At 42.3% G+C, this 24,398-nt stretch overlaps 2 protein-coding genes and 1 non-coding gene across 3 annotated transcripts; 2 read left to right on the top strand and 1 right to left on the bottom strand.

The window, feature by feature from the left end:
* The first annotated feature begins 525 nt into the window (after positions 1-525).
* TCP1 (t-complex 1) lies at positions 526-9,093 on the top strand. Its single transcript, XM_054629970.2, has 12 exons — positions 526-710; positions 2,250-2,335; positions 3,076-3,204; positions 3,556-3,653; positions 3,967-4,077; positions 4,728-4,909; positions 5,493-5,619; positions 5,951-6,126; positions 6,840-6,963; positions 7,851-8,043; positions 8,373-8,536; positions 8,789-9,093. The coding sequence occupies exons 1-12, from the start codon at positions 638-640 to the stop codon at positions 9,003-9,005; spliced, it is 1,680 nt and encodes a 559-aa protein (XP_054485945.1). The 5' UTR covers positions 526-637; the 3' UTR covers positions 9,006-9,093.
* On the top strand, positions 1,539-1,674 carry LOC129119045 (small nucleolar RNA SNORA29). Its single transcript, XR_008534057.2, has one exon. It is a non-coding gene; the product is annotated as a small nucleolar RNA SNORA29 (small nucleolar RNA).
* A 182-nt stretch (positions 9,094-9,275) lies between the features above and the next one.
* On the bottom strand, positions 9,276-18,443 carry ACAT2 (acetyl-CoA acetyltransferase 2). The gene is made up of 9 exons (XM_054629971.2): positions 18,051-18,443; positions 17,828-17,962; positions 16,491-16,672; positions 15,257-15,374; positions 14,333-14,476; positions 13,132-13,254; positions 12,285-12,439; positions 10,090-10,200; positions 9,276-9,526 (listed from the first exon to the last, which is right to left on the bottom strand). Exons 1-9 carry the CDS (start codon positions 18,097-18,099, stop codon positions 9,359-9,361), a joined length of 1,185 nt encoding a protein of 394 aa, XP_054485946.2. The 5' UTR covers positions 18,100-18,443; the 3' UTR covers positions 9,276-9,358.
* Positions 18,444-24,398: the final 5,955 nt, after the last annotated feature.

A 24,398-nucleotide genomic window follows, 5' to 3' on the forward strand; every position in this document is an offset into this window, starting at 1 on the left:
CAAACCATACAATGTGTCATTATCAAGTGCAATCGCAGTCATGAGTCAGGGTAATTCTCATTAAAAATGTTCTGCCTAAAGTATCAGCTTGAATCTCAGTTTCTCCAGGAAGCAAGTCTTCAGCTTCTTCACCTTTTGGCATCTCAGAACCCGAGATTGGTCTCGGAATTTGCAGCCTTCCCCCAGACTCGGGGTACACTCCCGAGCAATGGGTAACGTGTTTGAGAAGGGCAGTTATGGCACCGCATGCCGAGGTCCCCACTTTGGGAAGCTGGGTCTGTCCCAGCGCATCCCTTACCCCACCACCGGCGGCGGCGGCGGCAGCACTCCCCGCGCCTGCGCGCCCAGGCCCGCGACACCTTCTAGAAGCTCGTGGAAGCGCCCCGGCCGCGCCCCGTCTCGCAGCGCCTTTGTTCAGCGGCGCCCGCCAATCGCGGCTCGAGGCCTGGCGGCGCCGCGCCTCGGGATTGGGCAGGCTCGGGATGGGGCTCCGCCCCCCGCGGGGCGTGCCCCGCCCCACCGCCCCCGCGCGCAGTGGGGCGCGTTCCCAGCGTGCCTCGCGCCGCCCCGGCCATCCCGCCTCTCCGCGCCCTCCTGTCCGTTCCCTGTGCGTGTGGCGCCGCGCCCGGGCGGCAAGATGTCGACGATGGAGGGGCCCCTGGCCGTGTTCGGCGAGCGGACCAGCGGTGACACGGTCCGCACGCAAAACGGTGAGGGCGGCGCGCCCGGTGAGGGCCGGGGGAGCGGGGGAGAAGGGAGGGGCAGCAAGGAGCGAACATGGCGCGGCCATGGTCACCCCTGCCATGTGCTCACCCGCCCCGCTCTGCCCGGGAACTGCCGCCCCTCTCGAGAGATTCCTTCCGTCCGGGCCGCTGCTCCCTGCAGAGAGGGAGCAAATGGAGGATGGAGGGGGAGAGGCAGGCGGCAGAGGAGCGCACGCCTTCCCGCGCCGCTTCCAGGAGTCTGAGTGGCGACCCCGCGTTCCCCTCCCTCCGTCCCTTGGTAGCAGCGAACACCGGGCCACGGCTGCTGCTGCACGGAGGCCGCTCTGCCCCGTCCCGGCCGCGTAGGGCCTGAGGCTGCAAGGCCTGCGGGGAATTCTGCAGGGGAAGGGGCAGCTGGGGAGGGTCCCCGCCGCCCAGCACAGGGAATAAATAACCTGCTTCGGAAAGTGGGGACCACCTTCCAAATGCGTGTCTGTAACTGCGCTTCTCAAACACGTTACCCATTGCTCAGGATTGAACCCCAAGTCCTGGGGGAAGGCTGCAAATTTCGAGATCAATCTCGGATTCTGAGTAGACAAAAGACAAAGGAAGAAGCCAAAACTTGCTTCCCAATCAAACTGAGATTCTTTCCTGTAGCTCTGATGGTACTTTAGGCAGCTTAAAATTTACGAGCCTTGCTTTAATTCACGGGCGAAATTCCACGTGTTAATGGCACCTTTGGTACAACGTTATTTCTTCCAGAAAGCTGACATTAATCATTGTAAGCAAAATAAATTGTGTTGTTTGTAGTTATCTGTTGTCCGAGTTATAACTCTTCCCATTTAACTACCACTTTTTCAATTTCTAGATTAAGTGGCTATGCTTGTGGGATAGAGAAAAACTTGCCATGGTCTGAAGGAAAAGGTTGATTGTATCTTTTTCCTATATGAAGATGGCAGAACAACCTTTTAACGAGTCAGTGTTTTAGAGGCTTTGTGTTGTTTTAGTAATGACTCAGAAGCCACTTTTGGGTGACTTAGTTGCAGAAGTAAATGTTTTGTTTCAGTCACAGGCCTGATAAGGACCAAAAGATGTTTTACTGATTGATGTGTGGTGATACTGTTCTCTGTCTGCCCAGAATTGAGGACTAAGTGCGAGTGAAGCCTTGTGGCACAGCTTGCTGCAGCCAAAAGCAGCAGTGCTACCAACCCCTCCTGATCTAACACCACTGCTCCTCTGACCTCAGTCCTGTCCTCCATCTTACCGAGACAGCAGAGAAACCATTCTTTTTCTGGTCAGTCAGCGTAGCTAAACCAGCCAGAAGGGAAGAGTGAGGTTTGGCACAGATTGTATTTTTTTAGTAGCAGCAAGCCTAGCAAAGTAAGGTAAAGCCTCAGGTTAGATAGGCTGAAATGTTATGCTAGATTAGATCACTTGTCAAATTCCAGATCTGTTGGTTCTTGGCACTGTTTCTTACAAACCTGAGAATCATCCTAAAGCTGGGAAGATAAAACTTTTTTTTATTTACTTCTTTCATGTATTCAGTTACTGCTGCATCTGCTATTGCCAATATTGTGAAGAGTTCTCTTGGGCCAGTTGGTCTGGATAAGATGTTGGTGGATGATATTGGCGTAAGTAATGTTACTTCAGCAAGTGTCAGGAGGGCTTGTATTCCTGTGTAAAAGTGCTCCCACTTAGTGGGCTTCATAGGCTTAATGTGCATGTGCCTGTTTTATCCTGAGAAGGGTAGGAGAACTGTGGTAAAATTGAGTATTGTGTAATGTGTGTACATCGTTTTAGTTTCATCTGTTGTGGTGGTAATGTATATGTTACAGTTACTTAATTTCTGTAGGTAAGTCCTTGTAACCACTTAAAATATGGATCAGATTGCAAGAAGAGAGTTTCACCATTTAAGTCAGGTTTAACAGGTGCTGACCTGTATATCCTGGTCTCCACATAAGGAGAAATAAAAAAAAAATTCAAGTAATTCATAACCAACTTTTAAGCAGTATTTTGTATTTTAAAATATTTCCAGCAATTGAAGAAAGTTTGTCATTTTCCAGGCTGATGTAATAAAATACTGTTTTGGAGGGAAGTCGTTGCATGACTGCTTATCCAGTATTTGCAAAATGTTTGATGAGTTTCTGTACCATAGAGGCTTTTCAAAAGAAGGGGCAGATTCTGCACTGGTAACATTTCTGTTGCTAGAATGGAACTCCACACTAAAAAGAAGCAGGAAAATTTTGTTATAAATAGTTATTTTATGGGCAATTGGAAATAATAATTTCTTTTTGTATGAACATTATGAAGTGTAGCAGTGAAAGTGTAATAGAAATATACCTGATATGCACATTTGATTTCTGAAAATTAGGACGTGACCATTACTAATGATGGTGCGACCATTCTGAAACTGCTGGAAGTGGAACATCCTGCTGCAAAAGTCCTATGTGAGTTGGCAGACCTGCAGGACAAAGAAGTTGGTGATGGGACCACCTCAGTGGTAGGTAGCAAATTTTACAGGCAGATATATCGAACTTTGCATAGTTTCCATATGCAAAGTGGTGCTCCAGAAGGGAATTAGCTCACTTCTGTTTCATTATTGATTTTTCCTATCTTGAAGGTTGGTCATAGAGGCTGAATTTAGGTTTTTAATTTTTAACAACTGCTAGAAGTGAAGTATGAACAAGGGTACTGAGTGTTGAAAATTTACCTGAGACTTTAGGTACCTTGGTGGGGGTTGGAATTAGGTAGCTCTCACCTCACATCAGAAATTGGTTTTAGTTCTGTGGTGCACAAAGTAGTTACTTTGCTTGTGTGGAATGCACATATTTCGTGTTTGTATTTCAAACAGGTAATTATTGCTGCAGAACTTCTCAAAAACGCAGATGAGCTGGTGAAACAAAAGATTCATCCTACCTCCATTATTGGTGGATACAGGCTTGCCTGCAAGTAAGAAACTGATACAGTTGAATTTCAGCATTTTGTGACTGCATTAATACAGACTTATTGGCACCAAGTGGAATATGGTGGTTTGTTGCAGGAGGGCTGGGATTTTGGTTGGTTTGGGTTGGATTGTCTTGTGGGTTTTCTTTTTTTTTAATTGTATTTCATAATCATGTAAAGGAATGACAGCCATTCTTGGAGAGCAATTGATTTTATCCCTTTGTTATTTGAGGTAACATTTAGAAGAGCTGAAAACATGTACGTTTTTGTCCTTTTGTGGGGGTGGTTCTTTACTTGTATATTTGTCTTTATTTTACAGGGAAGCTGTTCGCTACATCAATGAAAATCTTGTTATTAACACAGATGAGTTGGGCAGGGAGTGCCTAATTAATGCTGCTAAAACATCAATGTCCTCAAAAATCATAGGAGTGTATCCTTTAAATTGATCAAGTGAGTGAAGTGGGAGTGGTTGATTAGGGAGCTTCAGTAGCGAGGTTAGAGTATCCTTGGCAGCAGTTTTTATGAGCATGACACAGTATTGAAGCTGTTGTGTTTATAACAGGCATTTTACAGGTATTGTGACATTTAAATCTGGGTTGGCACATCATGATAGCCTTTAAAGCGTAGTGTTTCCTAAGAATTGCTTTGCTTGTTGGGGAGATGAGTTAAAGAGTTGTGTGAGTAGAAGAATGTGTTACAGAAGTACCTGGGAGTGAATCAGAGGAAAGAAAGTTGAATTTTACTCCATGGGCACAGAAAAACCTGCATTTTTACCTTTTATGCAGACCGACTATAGGATATGTATTTTTCTTTAGCAACAAAAGGTACATAAAATGCAGGTTTCATACTAGTCTGTCATAATTTCCTACCAGCGTTTCAGCTTTTAGAATGACTCTTTCCTTTAAGACAATGGTAAGGAGAGCTAGCACTTACATGCCTTTCTGAAGCTCTTTTTTTGGAAACTTAGTTTTGGCACTGTCAGTTATTTGTGTCATGGTTTGTTTTGGGTTTGTTTTATTTTTTCCCCCTTAAGCATAACAGTAGTTTCCTTCTTCAGTTTTAACCTTAACAGCCTCTCAGTGATGGCGATTTCTTTGCTAACATGGTGGTGGATGCTGCCCTGGCAGTTAAATACACAGACCAGAAGGGTCAGGCTCGGTACCCCATCAACTCGGTCAATGTCCTGAAGGCCCACGGCCGCAGCCAGAAGGAGAGCATCCTCGTCAACGGCTACGCGCTCAACTGCGTCGTGGGCTCTCAGGGTAAGCACAGCCTGCCTTCCAGAAATCCTCCATCTCACCTCAGTCCTCTCCGTCTTTCTGCATTGCTCTCCTTACTGGCTGTGCTCAGTGCAAATCATGTGGGTTTTCAGTTCCAGAACAGTTAAACAGGAACACAAAATACCGCACTTCACCAGTGCTTCTTAGACTAGAGCCTGCCAGCTAGCAGTGATCCACAAAGTGTTGGTGAGTTGCTGGAGTTTCCCTGGATCAGTGTCAGCATTGTGCTCTGCTGGAACTTCAACGCTTCCCTTGTGGGGAGCCACTGCCAGGTTTGTGGGGAGCTGTTCCATTTAGCAGAGCTGTGCTGTGATTAGGTGACTTAGAGGATGTGAGACCAATAGGTCAGATTGTTATGGTCATGCACATTTTGGGGACAGAGTATGTCAAAAAGTAACGCAGGAAAGTCTCAGCATTTTTCTGCAGTAGGGCAGAACTGAAGGTGGAGAAGCAAACAGTAGGAATCTGAAATGTGAAAGTAATGCTAATTTTAATCTCTAATGCTGACTTGATGTTCTGTTAAATCGATTTGACGAAATCCTTCTTGCTTATTTTTCCTCATCAGGTATGACCAAGAGAATAGTTAATGCAAAGATTGCATGCCTTGACTTCAGCCTGCAGAAAGCAAAAATGAAGCTTGGTGTTCAGGTTGTTATCTCAGACCCTGAGAAGCTGGACCAGATAAGGCAGAGGTGTGTGGAAGTTTGAATAACTGAGGCAGTGGGGTTTCACAAGCTTGATTTGGTGTCTTCAGTTGAGGTGGCTCAATTTAATTTTGGCTGAGTGCAAGAGGTAAAAAATGTTTTGAATGTTAACATTTCCCTCTAATACCAAATAGTAATGGAAGATGCCTTCACTTCTGGAGGCAGAACTAGTATTAAGTCAGTTTTCAAGAAATGCAAGTATGTTTGTGCAGTGATCCATTCATACAGAGCTCTGCATTAAGGTTTCATGAAGTTGGCTGACAGATGTGATGGTATATTTTATAATACCTTTTTATAACTTTGACATTAATCTTTGCAGAGAGTCAGATATTACCAAAGAAAGAATCCAGAAGATTCTGGCCACTGGTGCCAATGTGATTCTCACCACTGGAGGTATTGATGATATGTGTCTGAAATACTTTGTTGATGCTGGAGCTATGGCAGTACGAAGAGTCGTAAAAAAGGACCTTAAGCGGATTGCTAAGGCATCAGGAGGTATGCTTGTGTAAGAATAACTGGTTTATAAATTTATTCTTCAAAGTAGAAGCTGTTGTTAAGGTATTTCTTGACTCTTTTATAAAATACAACTTCTTAACATTTAAAGTCAGGATGAGTAAAGCTGAGCCTTTTTAGCTTTACTGTCGTTTTTAAGTGACCTTTGTCAAAGTAATAGTATTGTAAAACTTGATTGTTGAAGATGTTCTGTGGTAGGAGAAGCAGCTGCCTGGCACTGTGAAGACTGGCCTCTTGTGGAAATAGGAGCCATAATCTGTGTTTATTCAGAAGTCTTTATTATGCATGCATTCATAAGCCTCTGTTTAGACAGTTAAGGACATTGTTTAGATAGTTCAAGATGAATAAGGAACTCCTAAATCACTAAATCATACTTTCAAAAAAAAAAAAATCTGGTCCTGTACATATTTTTATCTGTCAGTTCTTTAGTTTGGAAGAAAACTCTTTCATTGTGGTAAAGCATGGGAACTTGTACTGGCTGTGAAAAAAGAAGTGCTGTAAAAGTTGAATGAAAGGAGACGTTTATCAGCTAGAAATACTGAATTGCTGCCTGAGAACTAGAAGTGTTTAAGAAAAATCTATTCAACACAGCTTTTATTTCTGCTTTTCTCTCTGTACACCTATTCAGGGAAGTGGGCAAAGGATGATGTGCAGGAATTAAATGTTAACTTTGCTTTTTTGTTTGTTTGTTAAAGCAACCATATGTTCAACCCTTGCAAACCTTGAAGGTGAGGAGAGTTTTGAGGCATTAATGCTGGGACAGGCAGAGGAAGTGATTCAAGAGAGAATCTGTGATGATGAGCTGATTTTAATCAAGAAGTAAGGATCCTTTTAAAAATACTCAGTTTTGTTCTTTACTAAGTTTGAGATAAAATTGCATTTATTTACTTGATGCTATCTGAGTGGTTGGAGTAGTTATACACATAGGAAAATAGTTATACAGAAATCCAGTGCAAATTAGAGGTGAAAGTATCAGTATCTAGTCTCTTTTGCTGGAGCTGGATACATTACAGTATATAAGACAATCAGATTGCTAGGCAGTTTTTACTTAAATTTTTGTTTATAAACAAATGTTTCTAAACTGGCTTCCCTTTGAGATGGTAAAGGGTAATAGGTACCATCTGAGTGATTTCATCTGAATAAAGAGGTGTGAGCTAAATCTTTCCATTTGTAGTGAAAGACAGTGTCTGCTTGTGCTGCTGTCACTGCTGTCAGGTACCTGAAGACTTAAATATCAATTCATTTCACAAGAACATACTTTGGATAATAACTTTTCCACTGCTTCAGTATCCCTTCTGGTGTTTGTGTTCCTGTGGTGTCATTTGAGCATGAATGACACACCCTGCCCATAGCACTTGTGTGTCAGCTATATGTGACAGCCTTTTCTGTGCAAAAGGGATCTTTCTTACTATCTAAGTACGCTCTCCCCTCTTTGATGGGGAAATATCTTGTCATCTCACTTTGACAGGTAGCTTTCTTTAAAAGAATAAAATTCAAGCTAGACGCATGCATGTTAGAAATTAAAATGGTGACTAAGTTACAATGTATGTATCCTGCAAGGGGGCATAATAATGTTAAGATTTTCTTTTAAATGTTGAAATAATGAGGCTCAACTGAACTTGGCTTTAGAAGAAAAAATTTACCAAGAAGAATTTTAATCTAGGTTCCATCCAACACAGCTGACTTCTGATTCCTTTTCTTCCTAGTACAAAGGCTCGTACTTCAGCATCAATTATCTTGAGAGGAGCCAATGACTTCATGTGTGATGAAATGGAGCGATCTATACATGATGCTCTCTGTGTTGTCAAAAGGGTTTTGGAATCCAAGTCTGTTGTCCCAGGTGGTGGTGCTGTAGAGGCAGCACTTTCAATATATCTTGAAAATTATGCAACCAGCATGGTAAGTCTTGCACAAAGCAGCAGTGGTGTGTATGTGTTAAGACTTGCACCGTGTATCTCCAAGCAATCATTTTCATCTACTAGAAGTAATTTCTGTGGTTCATGAAAACATAATCATCTTACAGAATCTAAGATGGTTCTTTAAAATGGAGGATATTAGTTAATTCTTTCTCTCATAATTAGATTCTATGTTTTTTTTGACCCAAACACAGGTTTTGCATGTGAAAAGGCATGTGTAAACCTGTACCTGTTAGTGCTTTTCTTGATTGTGGCTGTATTTTTTCCTCTCTTGTAGTAGTATCGGTCTAAAAACCTTTTTCCTCTTTCTAGGGATCACGTGAACAACTTGCAATAGCAGAATTTGCAAGATCCCTCTTAGTAATTCCAAATACATTGGCAGTAAATGCTGCTCAGGATGCCACAGATCTTGTTGCAAAATTGAGAGCATTCCACAATGAGGCTCAAGTTAACCCAGATCGCAAAAATCTGAAATGGCAAGTATCTGTCTGGTATAAGGCTGGTAAAGTGATGTGGGTTGGTGACCTAGATGGAAAATTGTTCTCCCAGTTTACTGAACCATGGTTTGCATAGTAAAAAAAAAAAATGTCATCAGTGAACTCCTTTTCCCCTGCCCTTGAGTTGTGTGTATGTATTGCTGTAATGAAGCAGTAGCTACCCAGCATACTCCCAGCTGCTGTATTTCTGCTGTTTCTCCCTCTCCATCTGACAGCATTCTTTCTTTGCAGGATTGGTCTTGACTTGATCAATGGAAAACCTCGTGATAACAAGCAAGCTGGCGTCTTTGAACCAACCATGGTCAAAACTAAGAGCCTCAAGTTTGCAACAGAAGCTGCAATTACTATTCTTCGAATTGATGATCTTATTAAACTGCACCCTGAAACTAAAGAAGAGAGAGGAGGGTGCTATGAGGATGCAGTTCAGTCTGGAGCACTTGAAGAATAACTTAGGCTTTATTTATGTTTGTTTCACTTACACTTCCCACTCTTATAACTAAAATGTTAATAAAACAAGTGGTTGAATGTTGCTGCTATTTTCTTGTGAACAAACTTAATTTTTGAAAGCAAGCTTGGTTCTTGCAGTGAGAATTTAGGCTCTAGAGTGTTAATAACTAGTGTGCCTGCAGTAACCACGGACCTCTTTGTCAAGTCAGTGTTTGAGTGTCAAAAAGTAATGGTGTAAGCTTACTTACATTTAGGCAAAACAAACAAAATGTGAGTTGTTAAAATGTTATTGAGAAGTTTATTAGTAAAATGTTTCAAAGCTAGTTCACACTAGCTGTTGATTCATTCCCTCATTTATCTCTCAACGCACATGGCTATTCCCATTCCTCCTCCTATACAGAGAGCAGCAACACCACGTTTTCCACCAGTTCGCTCCAGTGCATAGAGGAGAGTTACAAGGATGCGACAACCAGAGGCGCCCAGAGGGTGGCCAAGAGCAATAGCTCCACCTTGTATATTGATCTAAAAGGGAAAAAAAAGCCAATATAGACAGTCAAGAACATTTAACTGGCTTAGCTGATTTTCAACATAAATGACTTCACAGGGATCTAGCCCTTAATTATTTGTGAGCTTGAAACTCCAAGCCTCACTTCATGCAAGAAAGTGCATGAGTGCAACAGCTGGTAATAATCAGTATTCTGCAAGGGTGCAGTCTTCACTCTGAAGATAAGAGGTGAATTTAGGGAGGGGAGAATAATACCCATGGTTTTTCCCTTCACTGAAATAATACTGTGGCAAATATATTTGAGGCAGCAGTTTCAAATTCTGAATTAAGTATGTTTGAGCAGTTGCCTAGATTTGCACAACAATCCACTGCAACAGCACTGCAAGTTGTTCAGCTAGGAAACTGCTAGCAAAGCCAGCAGACAGAGCAGTGTGAGGAAATGCCTGCTGGGGCTCCCACCCTATTTGCTTACACCAAAGGGATTGCAAGAGAGCTGTGCTCATCTTTACAATCCACATGCACAGAATGGGACAAGTTTGAATTACAGAAGGTAAGCTAATGCCAGCCTACAAATCATTACCTTTTCTGGGTTTACTTTCAGTTCTTTTGAAATTGCAACAGATAGTGACGCAAAGGCTTCATTAATTTCGAACAGGTCAACTTGTTCCAGAGTCCAGCCAGCTTTGTCAATCTGAGAAAACAGTGCAAATAAGACCTTACTATCTTTTAGCTCTTCCTTAGCACCAGAGGAAGCTTTTCATAAGATGTAAATTGTGTGATTTGAAGCTTTAGAAACGTTGAAGGAAAACAATTTTTTATAGCCAGTGTTGACAGAATTCTTGAAGACTACAGGCTTCAGTGTCAAACAAGTCAGTACAATGAGCTGTAATAATGCTGGCTGCTCATAAAAAATCTTGATTGATTTTACACGTAGTAGCAGTGGTGGTGCAATTGTGAGAATCAAACTGTACCCGGTGCCCTTACTTCAACAAGCACTGCATTCAGAAGCAGGCTTTTAACAGATTAAAAACAATTTTTTTAGGACATAGTCTGACTCCATTAGGGTCTCTAGTATATTAACAGAGACTTTTAAACAGGAAAGAGTGTGGTGTCAACCATTAGTGATCAGTGCCACATCTGATTTGTCCAGTCTCTCCTGCCTTTACATTGAAAGCTTGCACTTAAAGCTTTTCACAGATGACTATTTTTGAAGATGGCTTGGTCATGTTTTCACTTGAGAAACTTGTGATGCAATTGCCTGCTCTGGTACAGGCGTAGGCATGTTTCACATGTGTACATTTTTACTTCCACTTGCTTTGTTTCTAACAGCAATACTTTATCAGCAGAATCATCACTATTGATGTTTCACAACCTAGGCTGGCCAGACTGGTGCACCTCTGAGGCTACAGTCAAGGAGGGGAGCCTTTTTCTATAGATAAAATAGACAGTATGGACTATCCCATTCTTCTGGGAAAAGCTTAAGATACACAATGTTATTGTAACTCTTAATGTATAACATAGTCATTCTCTTACTGTAAAGTGCTACTCTAAAATTCTGAAGTGATAAACAGTACATGGAGGGTCTGAACATTTGGTAACACACAAAGTTTAATCACAGAATCACAGAATATGCTGAGTTGGAAGGGACCCATGAGGATCGTCAAGTCCAACTCTTAAATAAATGACCCATAAAGGAATTGAAGCCACAATCTTGGTATTATTAGGACCATGTTCTATGAAGTAGTGTGCCCTTTTTCATAGTATGTATACAGTTATAGGTACAGCTCTGTTCCACAGTTTATACTAAAACTGTATTGTATATGCAGTTACTGCACCCTTCATTTAAAAGAACAATTTGAGATCTGGTAAGAAAAAGCTTTAGCATTATAGTTCTGATTTTCTTGTCAAAAGCCACAGAGCTTGGGTGAGTTCAGGTAGGACCTCCACATCGCTAGGATATTCAGAGGTGAACAAAGTAAGGCCTTTACAGAGTATTTAAAAAATAACATTAAAGCAAATCTGCTCTTAGCTCTTTTCATGCTCACTTTCATAGCTAAGCTTTAACAAATAGTCAGCTGGGGCTGCTATGGGTTATGGATGCATTAGCAAGCAGTGTGGTACCAGCAGGGCTGCTCACTGGGGCACTGAGAACCTTGTCCTGTGGACTGAACACTCAGCACATCAGTGGGTGCAGTAATGCTCTGAGCACGTTAGATGTGGTTTTGGAACTCCCCTTCCTGTTTAGTTACACCTGAAAGGAATCCAGTTTGTAAGCTCCAAACGTTTTGCAGGCCAAACTGAAACACAATGGGCACTGTCCCATTGGCTAATGCAGATGGCACTCAGTGGCCCTTCCCTCAGTGTTGTACTATTGAAAATACATTCAGGCAATGATCTGAAAATTAACTTGGCCAGACACATCATCAGAACTGTATCACTGAATTGGGTTAGTTACACACATGCCTGAAATTTGATCTTTAGTTTCCTAGGTTATCTAGATACCTTTCCACAAACCTGACTAGTTTATGCTCTGAAGTCCATTTATGCACATACACATTGGGGTTTTCTTTTTCCAACATGTAGGTACTAGCCTAGTAGCACTAGGATTCCTAATCTTATATACTACACTATTTTGAGGCTGTTTTTCACATAGTTTACTTTTTTCTTACTGAGTTTTCTTTAGAACAGGGCAAAACCAAGACATGGCCAGAAAACAAAAAGCAATTAAAACCAAGAGTTTTAACATTATGGATACACAGATAAGTGATTACTTACAGCTTTCCTTATTGCTGAAATGGGCCCTACTCCCATAATAGATGGATCTATACCTGTCTGAGCCCAAGATACAATCCGAGCCAAAGGCATAAGACCTCTCCTAGCAGCTTCTGACTTTTTCATTAGAAGAACAGCTGCAGCTCCATCATTTAAACCTGTGGAATAACAAACAACTTGTATCTATTTGTTGGACTTTATGGCTTTTACTGTACCACTTTCTCCTGCTTGCATAAAATCACAACCTAGACAAAACAAAAATCACAAATAATTTACTCGTTTAGGTCAGTACTGCTCATGCCAGCCAAGTCTGTTCTCTGCCACAAACACTTGAAACTATATTGCTGTAAATGTGACACATTTGTGATTCTATTTGGAAAGCAGCAGGTGGGAGAATCAAAATAAAATCTGAAAAGTAAGTACATCACACTTGTTAGGCAGGCTTTGGAAGGAGCAGCATAAAGACACAGGAAGACATTTAAAAGCTGCTTGTGGCAGTCCCACAGGAGTAACATTTTTAAACATTAATCATTAAGTTTTCCACTGTCCAAACCTGCAGTGTCAGAAACCCTTAGACAGTTTTAAAAGGAAATATTCCTTCCAGCCTATCAAATACTGCTGTTATTGCCCAAACTCTTGTATTGTTTCATAGAAAACAAGGAAACAAAAGACAACTCTCTAAAGAAATCCTCCACCACATCTCAAATGGAGTTCTGCCTACGATGTCAAACACATTGCCATTTCCTGCAAAGCAGTGAACACACAGCAGCCACACCCCTCACAGAGACCCTGCCTTCAGCCACAAGCAGCTACTGTTCTTTTCCATGTCAGTTAAGCCAGATGGACCAACCTGAAGCATTAGCTGCTGTTACTGTCCCAGTTCCGTCTGTCAAGAAACAGGGCTTTAACTTTGACATTGTTTCCAGGTTGCTCCCATGTCGAGGGTGTTCATCTATTTTAACTTCTATAGGACCTGCAAAACAGCATTATGCTCACAAGAGTGTCTAATCACGCAGACACATCTCTAACAGAAAGACAGCAAAACCAACATGCTGAGTAGGAATATACACCATATTCCTTTCAACCAACAAGGCATTCTTACACTGGAGACAGCTGCCAACTCAGGGCAGTTTAACAAACAGCTGCAACCCTCCAGCTCCTTCTAGCAGGGCAGACAGCTCAGGTTTTCTAAGACGAACACTAGCAGCTAAAATACTGTCTAGTTATGCAAAAGTCAGTATTGCTCTTGCTGTTCCTAACCCAGTACCTTCTCTTTCAGCAGAAGGCTATATGTCAAATGATACTTCTGGTAATCTTGTTACAAAGAATAGTCAAGTGTCATTGAATATTATCATCTAAATTGGTATCATGTAATAGTTTGTAGCCAGCCTAAAGCCAGGACTTTTTCTGCAGGGTCTCTTCAATGGAATTGTTGAAGAACCGATTCTTGATATCTTTTTGGATAATTCAGTTTTTGCACTACCTCACAAGGAGCTGGGGAATTCCCCTGCTCAAGAAACAGACTTTGGCTCAAGCGTTGTAATAGGTCTGTTTGTACAGATATGTAGATTTGTATCACTCACAAATCTAAAGAGAAGCATATCCATTATATGTAACCTGACTACACAACTAACTCGTAACCTTAACTATTGTCACTCTGTATTTTACTAAGTGGGCAAGGTTTGCCAGATCAATATGACTGTTTTAAGTTTGGTGCAGCAGGAGTCTTAAGAAAATGAAAATCACTGATTTCGGTACCATATCTAAGCCTATGTTAAGTCAGTGCTTTGTCTAGGTTGTTATTCTATCTTCAATAAACACACTATTACTATTTGCAGAAAGCTACACTGAGATATTCCACATTTGCATTGCTTCTCTCTTATTTAAAATATAACCACTGAAAGCTGCAAAAGAGAGCAACAGGCCACATGCTTACAAAAAAGCTGTGTAAGTGGGAAACCATCCGGGAAACCATCCACTGATTACAGAAGCCATAACAGAAAATAGATTCTTTTCCTTAAAATCAGCTCTCATTATCCATTCACACCTACCTTTTTTAGAAGGTACAAGAACAGGAACAATTTCTTTTGTAAAATAGCCAGCTTTCTGTGCTGCCTCTGCCCTGTTTTGTGACTGTACAGCAAGTTGGTCTTGCTCCCCTCTACTGACTTGCCACTTCTTGGCCACATTTTCAGCTGAAAGGGGAAGAAAATGCAAACTGCCATCAGGAAATGCCAAAATTTTAAATTGCAAAATTGTAAGCACAAAGGTAGTCAATAATGTTTGCTGTAGCAAGCAGCTGAGTTTGTTGAACCATTTTCGTTCTGATTTCCTAATTTTGTTTACTCATGATTTTCTACTGTATTTACACTTGAGGGTGAAGATTTTTGTGTGGAATCTCCTCCTAGATGATATTATCAAATTAAATACAAATGCAAACAAGTTTTTGTAGTTTATTGCTTCTCTGAACTACTATGCTCAGATCTCTCTACAGGAACTCTCTACAGCCACATCAGGAAAGGGAACACTTCTGCAGTCACTCTGTTTCACGAGCAGGGTCTGGAGAAGCAGTTGGCTGACCATCCCAACCAGGGTGCAATAACCTGAAGCTGCAAAACCATGCATATCCACAGGGCACTTTATGTAACTCCCCCTCATCGTAAATCTGTGCTGCTGAATGCTCCAGTTACATACAGGGATTATTTTATTTATATTTTTTCTGAAATTAAATTTCTCAGATGTAGAAGAGGTGCAGAGAGATTAGCTCAGACAGAAGAAAAACCCAAAGCAGCAACTTTACAAACAAAACAGAAAAGGCCTTCAATGTCTTTCAATATTATGTATTTCTTTCTTTCTTTTTCATGACTGCAACATAAGGACAGCTTACATGTTATTTGTAATTTCAGATTTCTGAAATTTCATGTCAATGAATTCTTTCAGTTGACCATTTCATTTTATGGACTGTCATCACTTACCTGTTATGCCCATGTGATACTGATAAAAAGCATCTGTAAGGCCATCAAGGATTATGGTGTCCTGCAAGGAAGCCTCTCCCATTCTGACCCCAGCTCGCATGTGAATGACGTGAGGAGCCTGCAAAAGCATATATTGAAAGGAGTGAGATGTCTACATCTCCAATACACAATTCAGACAGACCATTGCAGAGACAGACCCCTGCCTGGTGGCTGGAGGTACCCATCCCAAACCCTGCCCGTCCCTCCAGAGCCTGCCAGCTGGCATGCCATTTGGCCTGTGCATTCCCCTGGTAGCAGACCACCACACTGCAAGTGTTGTTTCCTCTCCACAGACCAAATCTGTCATTCCTGGGCCACATGGCTGTAGCCCTCCCATCCTACTAGCCTGCTCCAGCTAGTTCCCCATTGCACTCTGCTGTCAGGGAATGTTAACATCGCTTTCAGCACAGGCAGCTGAGCCCTGGCAGAAGAGGCCATCCGTTTCTTGGGAATCAGATCACCAGCTCAGACCCATTCATGAATACAGCCTTGGAATGAACACCTTGAAATAAAACTGCTTTGCTTTCTTTCCAAGCCTTAATTTCTTGGCAAACAATAACATTTTCAGTTATTCCTTCTCTGGGCTTCTTGCAATACAAAAATCCTGTCTATTGTGCTATGTCACAGGAAAATCTGTAGGGGGATAGAATATAAGAAAAGAATGTAGAAAGTAGTCTTACCCCTAAGGAGTTGCAGCTGGGCCAATTATCAAAGATTAGGAACAGGCCTGACTTTACCAGGCCGCAGCTGTAACCAATGAGAAGAAGAGTGCTATAAAAGAGTGGGGTGGCTGGTTGAGAAGGGAACTGGAGTCAGTTGGCTGCTTTGTGAAGAAGAAAGAGGCAGTGCCCTGAGGAACTGCCCATAAGAAGGATGAAACTTTTGTGATAAGGCGACAATAGCATAGAACCCCTATAATAAGATGACAACAAAAATCATTCAGCACAACAGAGCTAGATAGAAATAAAAATGGACTTTTAAATGTAGTGTGTGTTTGTAGGGCACGTTTTCAGTAGCTACAGTATGAAGTCTTTTTTTGCAAGAAGTGTGCTACTGTTGCACGTGTAAATTCATTCGCAAGCACAGCGACCCTTTCGCTCTGCCTCCGGGTGCCAGCCTGCAGACCCAGGGTTTTGCCACGGGGCTCTCTGCTCCCAGCACATCAGCGCAACGCTTGTCTAACCCTCTGCTTTACCTTGCTCATGCTCTCCATGCCCCCTGCGACCACGACACTGGAGTCTCCCATCAGTATGGACTGAGCAGCCAGACACACAGCCTTCAGGCCCGACCCACAGATCATCTGGCAGCTCCAGGCGGGCACGGAGTACGGGATTCCCGCAGCCACGCTGGCCTGCCGCACGGGGTTCTGGCCAGCACCTGTGGGAACAGGCAGCAATGTGCTTTTGTCTGTTCTTAAAAACACAAATCCACCTTGTCACTGGTCACAATACCCTGATTCCACAAAAATTTAGAGCTTGCTCCTTTTAGCTGGTGGGTAGAGAAGTGCCCAGCAGTAATCTATAAAGAGATAACCTCTCTCATTTATATTGATCAATAAATACCTGCTACTGATAGTTTGATATCTACAGCTCTGCTTTTGATGCCTGGTCAGAGGAAACACTACTTCAGATCAGCCCTAGCCTGTTGTATGTGTAGGATGAAAAATCATTTAAATTGCTACTTTCTGAAGAGTTTCTTTTTGACATCTTCTGTACATCACTAGCAGTTAACTTTCCCTGAAAGTTCATATGGAAACCAAAAGCACAACTATGCACAGATGGACCTGAAAGCTTCCAGTCTTTCTTGTGATCTTGATGGAGATAATAGGAGCACTATATTCAAAGAAAAGAGTCTTCATCTGCATCTCCCGAGGCCAAAGCTCTTTGTACACAAAGAAAAGGACAACGAGAGCACATCATTCAGTAAACTGAAAATACAGAGGAATCTAAATCATCTTTAAACAAAAATATATATTTCCTTCCTCCACGTTTAAAATACAAAGCTGCCTATGATTCTACTGATTAAACATTACCCTGGAATAAGCAGGAGCTAGTTCAAAACAAACAATTCCCTGCCAGTTACACTTTCATTAAATCAAAATATTTGTCTCCAAACAAGTTGCATCACAAGATCTTGCAGGTTAGTCCTGTAGATAAAACACAAATGCAGGCCTAGCTCTTAAAATCTCAGAGTTATCATTACTTAGGATGTTCAACTCAGCAGCTAAGATGATCAAGGTAAGAAGGATGCTGTAACAAAGAAAAGAAACTGACATTCACATATACACTGTTGGCTACTTCAGGGATTTTTTAAAAAACCGAACTTCCCACAACATCCTTTCCAAAACCCCATCCTTTCGGTCACCCAGAGCATATGGAGAAGCAGCCACGATGCCTATCAAGTCCTTTGTTAAGGAACCGTGTTTGCAGTGGCAAGGCATACCGCCCTGTAAGGTGAAACCCGGGCCGTTCCCATGGGACAGCCCCGAAGGGATGCTGGCGCGGGCGGAGCGGTCCCCCCGCCGGGCCGTACCTGCGGTGAGGACCTGCCCCAGGATCACCTCCGACACCTCCTCGGGGGCCAGCCCGGCCCGGCGCAGCACCTCCCGGATGGCGGCGGCGCCCAGCTCGTGCGCGGGGAGCGACGACAGCCCGCCGTTGAAGGAGCCTGGCAGGGGGACACAGAGGGAGAGCTCAGCACCGGGACACCCGCCCGGCCCCGCCGCGAGCATCCGCCACCCGCCGCCGCCTCTCACCCACGGCGGTCCTGGCGGCCGACACGAAGACGACGGGATCCGCGCTCATGGCGGCGGCAGCGGCGGGCGCGGAGCGGAGCGGCGGAACCCGAGCGGAGTGGCGGGCGCGGAGCGGAGCAAAAGCGGAGTCGGCGCCGGTCCCGCCCCTCGCCGCCGCCGGGCGGGGCGGCAGGACGGATCCCGGGCACGGGATTCGCCGCCGGACACCTGAGCACAGCGCGGGGGCCGGGCGGGCGGTGGCGTGGTCGGGCCGGCCCCTGGGGCGATCGATGGGGCGGCCTTGGCCGGTTCCTTCCCAGCCCCTTCCCTTCCTTCCCCTTCTCCTCCCTTCCCGGGAGAGAGGAGCGGCTCCGCCCGGCACGCCGGGGCTGCCGGGGCCGGGCACTTCCCCGTGCCCCCCGCTCGCACACCCGGTGCCTGCGCAGCGCCGGCTGCCAGCTCCCTCTGGATTATTTATTTACAAAATAAAGCGTGCGGGTCAAGTGCTCCCTTGTCATATTGTGGCTTTACGGACAGCTTGTTTATTTTTCATGGCGGCGTTTCTTGGGATCTGCGTGATCAGGGAGAAAAGAATAATAATTTGAATTAAACTATACAAAACTGCCTATCGCTGGTTTGATCTGCACGGCAACTGACGCGCAGAGATTACCAACACCCTTTAAATATACTTACTATTCTAATATTAAAATATTAACATTTATAATTTAATTTTTAATATTAAAATATAAAATGTTTTAATATCTTTAATATTTTTCCTAATTTCAGCAGAAGCCAGACATATGTATTTATATTTATATTTGTTTATATTTATATTTATATTTATATTTATATTTATATTTATATTTATATTTATATTTATATTTATATCGCTCCGCCGCTGGCCCAGAAGCTGCTCCTGCCTGACCTGACGAAAGAGGCAAGCAGGGGGCTGTTCCCAGGCTGTTCCGTGGGAAGCGATGCTGCAAGGGGAAAGGCGAGGTGGTCTGGAAGGACGCAGCGCTGGCCGCAGGAGCTGGAAGGAGAGGAGGCGGCCGCAAACCACAGCCGGACGGGCAGGCAGGAATGTTTCTCTGCAGGAAATGTAGGTGGGAAGCCTAGAGATGCGAGGTGGGAAGCAATAAGAATAAAGGGAAGAACCAAGAAAGTAAGTCAAACTAACAATAGTTACAACTAACAACAGTAACAACTAACAACAGTTAAAAGAAAATTTACGCCGGCTGAAATAACTGGTCTATTGCACAGCCTTGATCTTCAGTCCTTACTCCTTCCTTCCTCATTCACGTATACCGCCTAAGGGACATGCCAGCCAAAGCACTGCATTGAATTTTCATCTAAAGGCCAAGAAGATGGTTAGAAAAATGTGCTGTTGCTCCTACCTTAGCTACAAAGTCGGGAGACTTTTTTTTTCTATCCAGGTAGTAAAATTCTGTAGGTTTTCACAGAGAGAACAGAAGTACAAATTAAGTCCTAAAAAAGCGCATAGCATGTGATGACAAACACCCACAAACATAAATGTGGTTATATATGCAGTGAATGCACCAGTACACCTGTGGTCACATCCTGCATGTTGATTACTCTGAACTTGGCAGTATTAAATCTGCATCCACAAAATGTATCTGAACCTTCTGTGAGGGCACAACGAGCAACAGGAGCACTACAATCCCTAAGTTGGATTCTTCTGACTCCTATCAGCCTCTATACTTGCTTTAGAATGTAAAAAACTACAGCATTACTAGATAGGGAAAAAATCCTGCTTTAGCTTTGGAAGGCAAGATTGGCCTAGATTTCACCAATAACTGTTAAATCATGCTGCAGGACTCCAACACTCAAAATACATTCCTCCTTTTAAGTAATTTGGTCTTTGTGAAGGATAAGGCCAAAGTACAAAACCATGTGTTCTTCAGTTACTTTGGGGTTTCCAGCTTTCAGCAAGAGATGAATCCCCTCAGGTGTCTTCAGGAAAGGAAATTGCTGGAAAATTCCGCAAGCAGCTATAGGCAGACTGATGTACCAGTCTCCTAAGACCGCACATTAAAGGATGCATTAATTGGCAACATACATGCAGCACTGCTTTTCTTTAAAGGTGCTGTGCACTCAGAGCAGCTGATAAAACTGACAAAAATGTAAGATTAAATCTGGAGGGGAAAAACATGTTTTGTGTCTTTTCAAAAGGCTATCACTAAGGAAGTAGTAGAACTAACATAAAAGCAAAACTCAGGAATCTAGGATTCCAAGAAATACAGTGATTGTTTCAGAAAAATATTGTACAATTCCTGAGCACCCTGCATGACTGAATGTAGTCCCTGCACATTTTCAAAATTCAGCAGAGAGTGAGTAACACAGACATATGAGGGCAGCACCAAGTAACATCATTTATCAACTGTACCATATACCAAAATGTCATTCTTAATGCAACATTTGACTGATTACAACTTAAGGCCATTGATGGAAATACAAAGTCAATAATGTGAGATGAGCTCAGATTAAATGTCAGCAGGTGTTCACAACTGACACTACACCTGAAGTAACCCTTATGAACAGGATTCTGTTGAATTTAAAACTTTACAAATATTGAATGGAACATAAAGTGAGGCTTCAGTCCCTTCCCTCCCCACAGTTCACTAGCAGGCAGAAAAAGTTCAAATATGAAGCAGCCTTAGGGCCTTGAGGCCAGCATACCCCAGTGAGCTGACCTGCTGCACCTTTGCTCTCAGCCCCAAACATCAGAAGAGTTTTGCAGCTCAGCATTAGTGACAAACCAGGCTGTGAGGCTGGAGCACCCCAAAACAACAGAGATGAATTTTATCTTGGTATGTCTATCAGGTTTGCAGAATTCTATTTAACTCTGCTTGGGTGGTGTCCAGGGTTGATATCCAAATGGACAAAAGGGGCATGTAACATAGTGAAATAATGTAGCAATCGCACAAAGGCAAATAATTATGAAACATTCATGGTACAGATCAAAGTTAAGTTATTTAAATGCAGAAAAAACACTTCTGAATGGGAGTAGGCAGCTGTGCTTTTAAATTCAATGTAGTTAATGAGCAGCATAATACTCAATAATAAACTACTGCTCTATGCTGGTACATTTTGTCGTTTCTCAGAAATCTAAACTCTGGGAAATGAAGTAATCAATTCAGAACAGAAATCTTACCTGCTATCAGTTGCACAAAGTTTATTTACTACTTTGCTGTGAACACAATCAAATGAACAAGTGCCTTTGGTTAAATACTCAAGGTGCAAAGATTTTTGCATTTTCATTTGCTAGTGGTGGCTCTGTTTTATTAGAAATAGACAAAAAGTTAGAGGATTTCAGTGTTCACTGATTTACTCTCCTGCTAAATAACTTTTTTCTAAATCTGACCTTTTAAAAGATCAGTATTGTTACCAAAATGTGAAGCCCTTGCATTTTTTCCTCAAATCTGACACTTGGTCAATGAATACTGGCAAAACCAGGTGTTGGGAATGTGATTTTAATAAAAACTAAGCTGCACCTCTTAAAGAAAAAAAAAAAAAACAAAAAAAAACCCAAACAAAACCCAAACCAAATCCAATTACTTTAAATTAATAAATCTCAATATGAGATAATTCTATTTTTTAAAATAGATTTCACAACTTTCCTGTAACGGCAAATTCTCTAGTTTATAAAGTCTTATACACAAATATTGGTACTAATATCTGCTATGGGAACTCAGGCTTCCTGGACGCCTTTAGTACTTTAAGACCTTTCTTCATGTGTAGAAAGACAATTCATTCTTTTTCCAGGTCTTCTTAGCAGTGGACTGACATTCAGTTGTCTATGAGTAGGTTCAGCACAGAAGGCCTGTTTTAAAAACAGACAGATACACTGTTTTCCCAGTGAGGTAAAGAGCTACATTTTCTAAAATTTCTCAATCTCCCACCTGACTGACAGGGTCCTTGGAAATCAAGGGAATGAAATGTCCTTGGCTGTGCTAAGACCAATCTGTGTTTTCCTTGAATCCATTTTTGTAAGGGAATGTTCGTAATCTAATTGGTGCTTAATTAAAAAATGTAGTCTTCCCCTCAGGCAGGAAAACATTTGCACTACTAAAACTATCTTGGCCTTTCTACGGTTTAAAAAAAAAAAGTATAGTAAACACCTGGGCTTATATCCTTAGCAACTATATGCACACCTGTACTCCATATGCAGTATTCATCAAGCATCCCCAAAAATGAATTTACCTTAGTCATAATTTGGTTGTAATTGTATCTGGATGGATTATCAGTCAGGGGATGTCTTCAGGAGAGGCTCTGGAGTTCACTCACTCTATATATATATATGTAAAAATTGCTGTTAAATAAAAGTAATTATTGCAAGAGCTTTCTGAAGAAGTTTATTTACTTCTTGCTATAAAGATGTAAGCAAAATAGGTGATAATTCCACTAAGACCCATAAAAGCATGTTAGCAGGGGATATAAAGACAGCATTAAGCCTGCAGCCTCACATTCAGGAAACTTCTCTAAAAGAGAGAGTTCTCTGATATCAAATTTGGGCTTTCTGCAGCCTAGATCTTTACCTAGTAGTTACCTGAAGGACCTCTCTGTAACCCTTTCCTCTCAGTGCAATCCACAGATTTCATCTTTCTCCCACACCTGTAGGCTGCAGCAGCCTTTTCCAGTGCTCCTGAGAGCTCATTCTCTGCTGCAGATGTACCATGGGTTTGCCTTGCTCCATCTCCTGTCCTTGCAAGTCAAGGACAGCCTTTGCTACAGCCGACTGGCCTTTCTTCTGTTCCTGATATTTCAAGGTCCTTTAAAATGCCAAGAGTATGTACAGTACTCCAAACTTTTTTTTTTAACTTTTGAAAAAGGCTTTATGTCATTTTCCCCCTAATTCCTCACTTTCCTGACCTACAGACTAATTTTTTTTTTACAAGTGTTTTACACTAGGAAGTGTTTTCCTTCAGAGCCTGCCTTCCCCGGGGACAAATAGCATCCCTCAGAGCTGGGAAGCATCGTGGTATTTGTGTTGGTCCACATGGCTTCCGTGTGAAACCAAGGGGTGGAACAGAAACCCAGAACTGAGCCAGTAAAACCAAGGAGGAGCCATCCAGTTAATGGATAATTAAGTTAATGAGTAACACACCATCATTCAAGGAACCTAAAACCCAGTGAGCTCTGCTGCCCACTCATTCATAATCTGGTTCCTATTCCATTTTATCATTATAGGTGAATCAATGTATGAATTTGGCTTTTGTGTTGATGCTTGGACAGATCAGGACACGCCCTCTCATCCAAAGAGCAATGCTGCCGCTGGGGGTTATGATAGCACCTATTACCTGAAAAGCTAATTTACTCCAGGTACCACACTGTAAACACAACCCAAGGCGGGTGTTGATACGTTTGTTCCAGCAGCACTAAAAAGTCCCAGGTTAGTTCTCACTGTGTAAGAGATGTGCAAACAGAACAAAAGAGTATTTCAGTTAAATGTCCTCTTCCCAAAAGTATCAGAGGACTGGTTACCAAATTGTTGCCCTTATTTCCCTAAACAAAAATTGTAGGTGTAGCTTGATAATACACTTACCAACTTGAAAGTACAGAAGGAAAGCAGCCCAGAATATTAAGCTCTGTGGGCTGATTCCACTTATCTCTACATGTCCCTGGCTGCCTGCCTCTTGTTTAGCTAGCATATTTCCCACAAATGTAATCTACACTTGTAAAGATAAATTTAAAATAACTAGGTGCTGACAAGGGGTAAAAAATGCAGGACTATTTTCTACATGCTCATGAACACAAACAATTGTGGAAGGTTTACCATCCCACACCTTAGAGGGTGTCTGAGCTAGACCCTTTATCTGTACTACTGAGAAGACACAAAGGAGTTTTGGTTTCTGAAGATAACAAAAAGTAGCCAAACTCTAGACAAAGTACTGGGAGATCTTGAGTTTAAATCACCACTGATACACAGAACATGTTAGGTATGTTATACACAGAGTAAAAGAAGCCCTGAGCATACGTCTGCATCTATTTTATGTAGAAAAAGTTTCAATTTCTTCTCCAGCTTGGTTTATATGCATTTTTAGTATCGTAATGTTTACCTTTGCACTCAAGGAAATCAAGTCAATTTGCTACATTAATGTTTTTGTTAAGGCCTACTCTAATGTTCATCTCTCATGATGCCATATCCTGGGATGGCTTCATCTGTTAACTGGTATCTTGAATGCTTAAAACAAATATCTGCAAGAAAAGCAGGAGCAGGTAGCCGTACAGTAATCACAGTGCATCTTTTTTCACTTTTAAATGAGGTAAGATTTCAAAGGCATTTATTCAGGTCCTTTCTCCTTGTGGTCACCTTACCACCCTACCTCGGGGAGCTACATCAGATCA

Source organism: Agelaius phoeniceus, chromosome 3, assembly GCF_051311805.1.
Source record: "Agelaius phoeniceus isolate bAgePho1 chromosome 3, bAgePho1.hap1, whole genome shotgun sequence".
Classification (NCBI taxonomy): domain Eukaryota; kingdom Metazoa; phylum Chordata; class Aves; order Passeriformes; family Icteridae; genus Agelaius; species Agelaius phoeniceus.

Bases quoted from the DNA above. Each gene is read 5' to 3' on its own strand.
- ACAT2 (XM_054629971.2), bottom strand. From the start codon at position 18,099: ATGAGCGCGGATCCCGTCGTCTTCGTGTCGGCCGCCAGGACCGCCGTG. The intron at 16,673-17,827 runs GTACGGCCCGGC...CTGTTCCCACAG, and splicing joins GGGGCAGGTCCTCACCGCAG to GTGCTGGCCAGAACCCCGTG. The intron at 12,440-13,131 runs GTTGGTCCATCT...GTTATTCCACAG, and splicing joins AACAGCAGCTAATGCTTCAG to GTTTAAATGATGGAGCTGCA.
- TCP1 (XM_054629970.2), top strand. From the start codon at position 638: ATGTCGACGATGGAGGGGCCCCTGGCCGTGTTCGGCGAGCGGACCAGC. The intron at 3,205-3,555 runs GTAGGTAGCAAA...TATTTCAAACAG, and splicing joins GTGATGGGACCACCTCAGTG to GTAATTATTGCTGCAGAACT. The intron at 6,964-7,850 runs GTAAGGATCCTT...TTTTCTTCCTAG, and splicing joins GAGCTGATTTTAATCAAGAA to TACAAAGGCTCGTACTTCAG.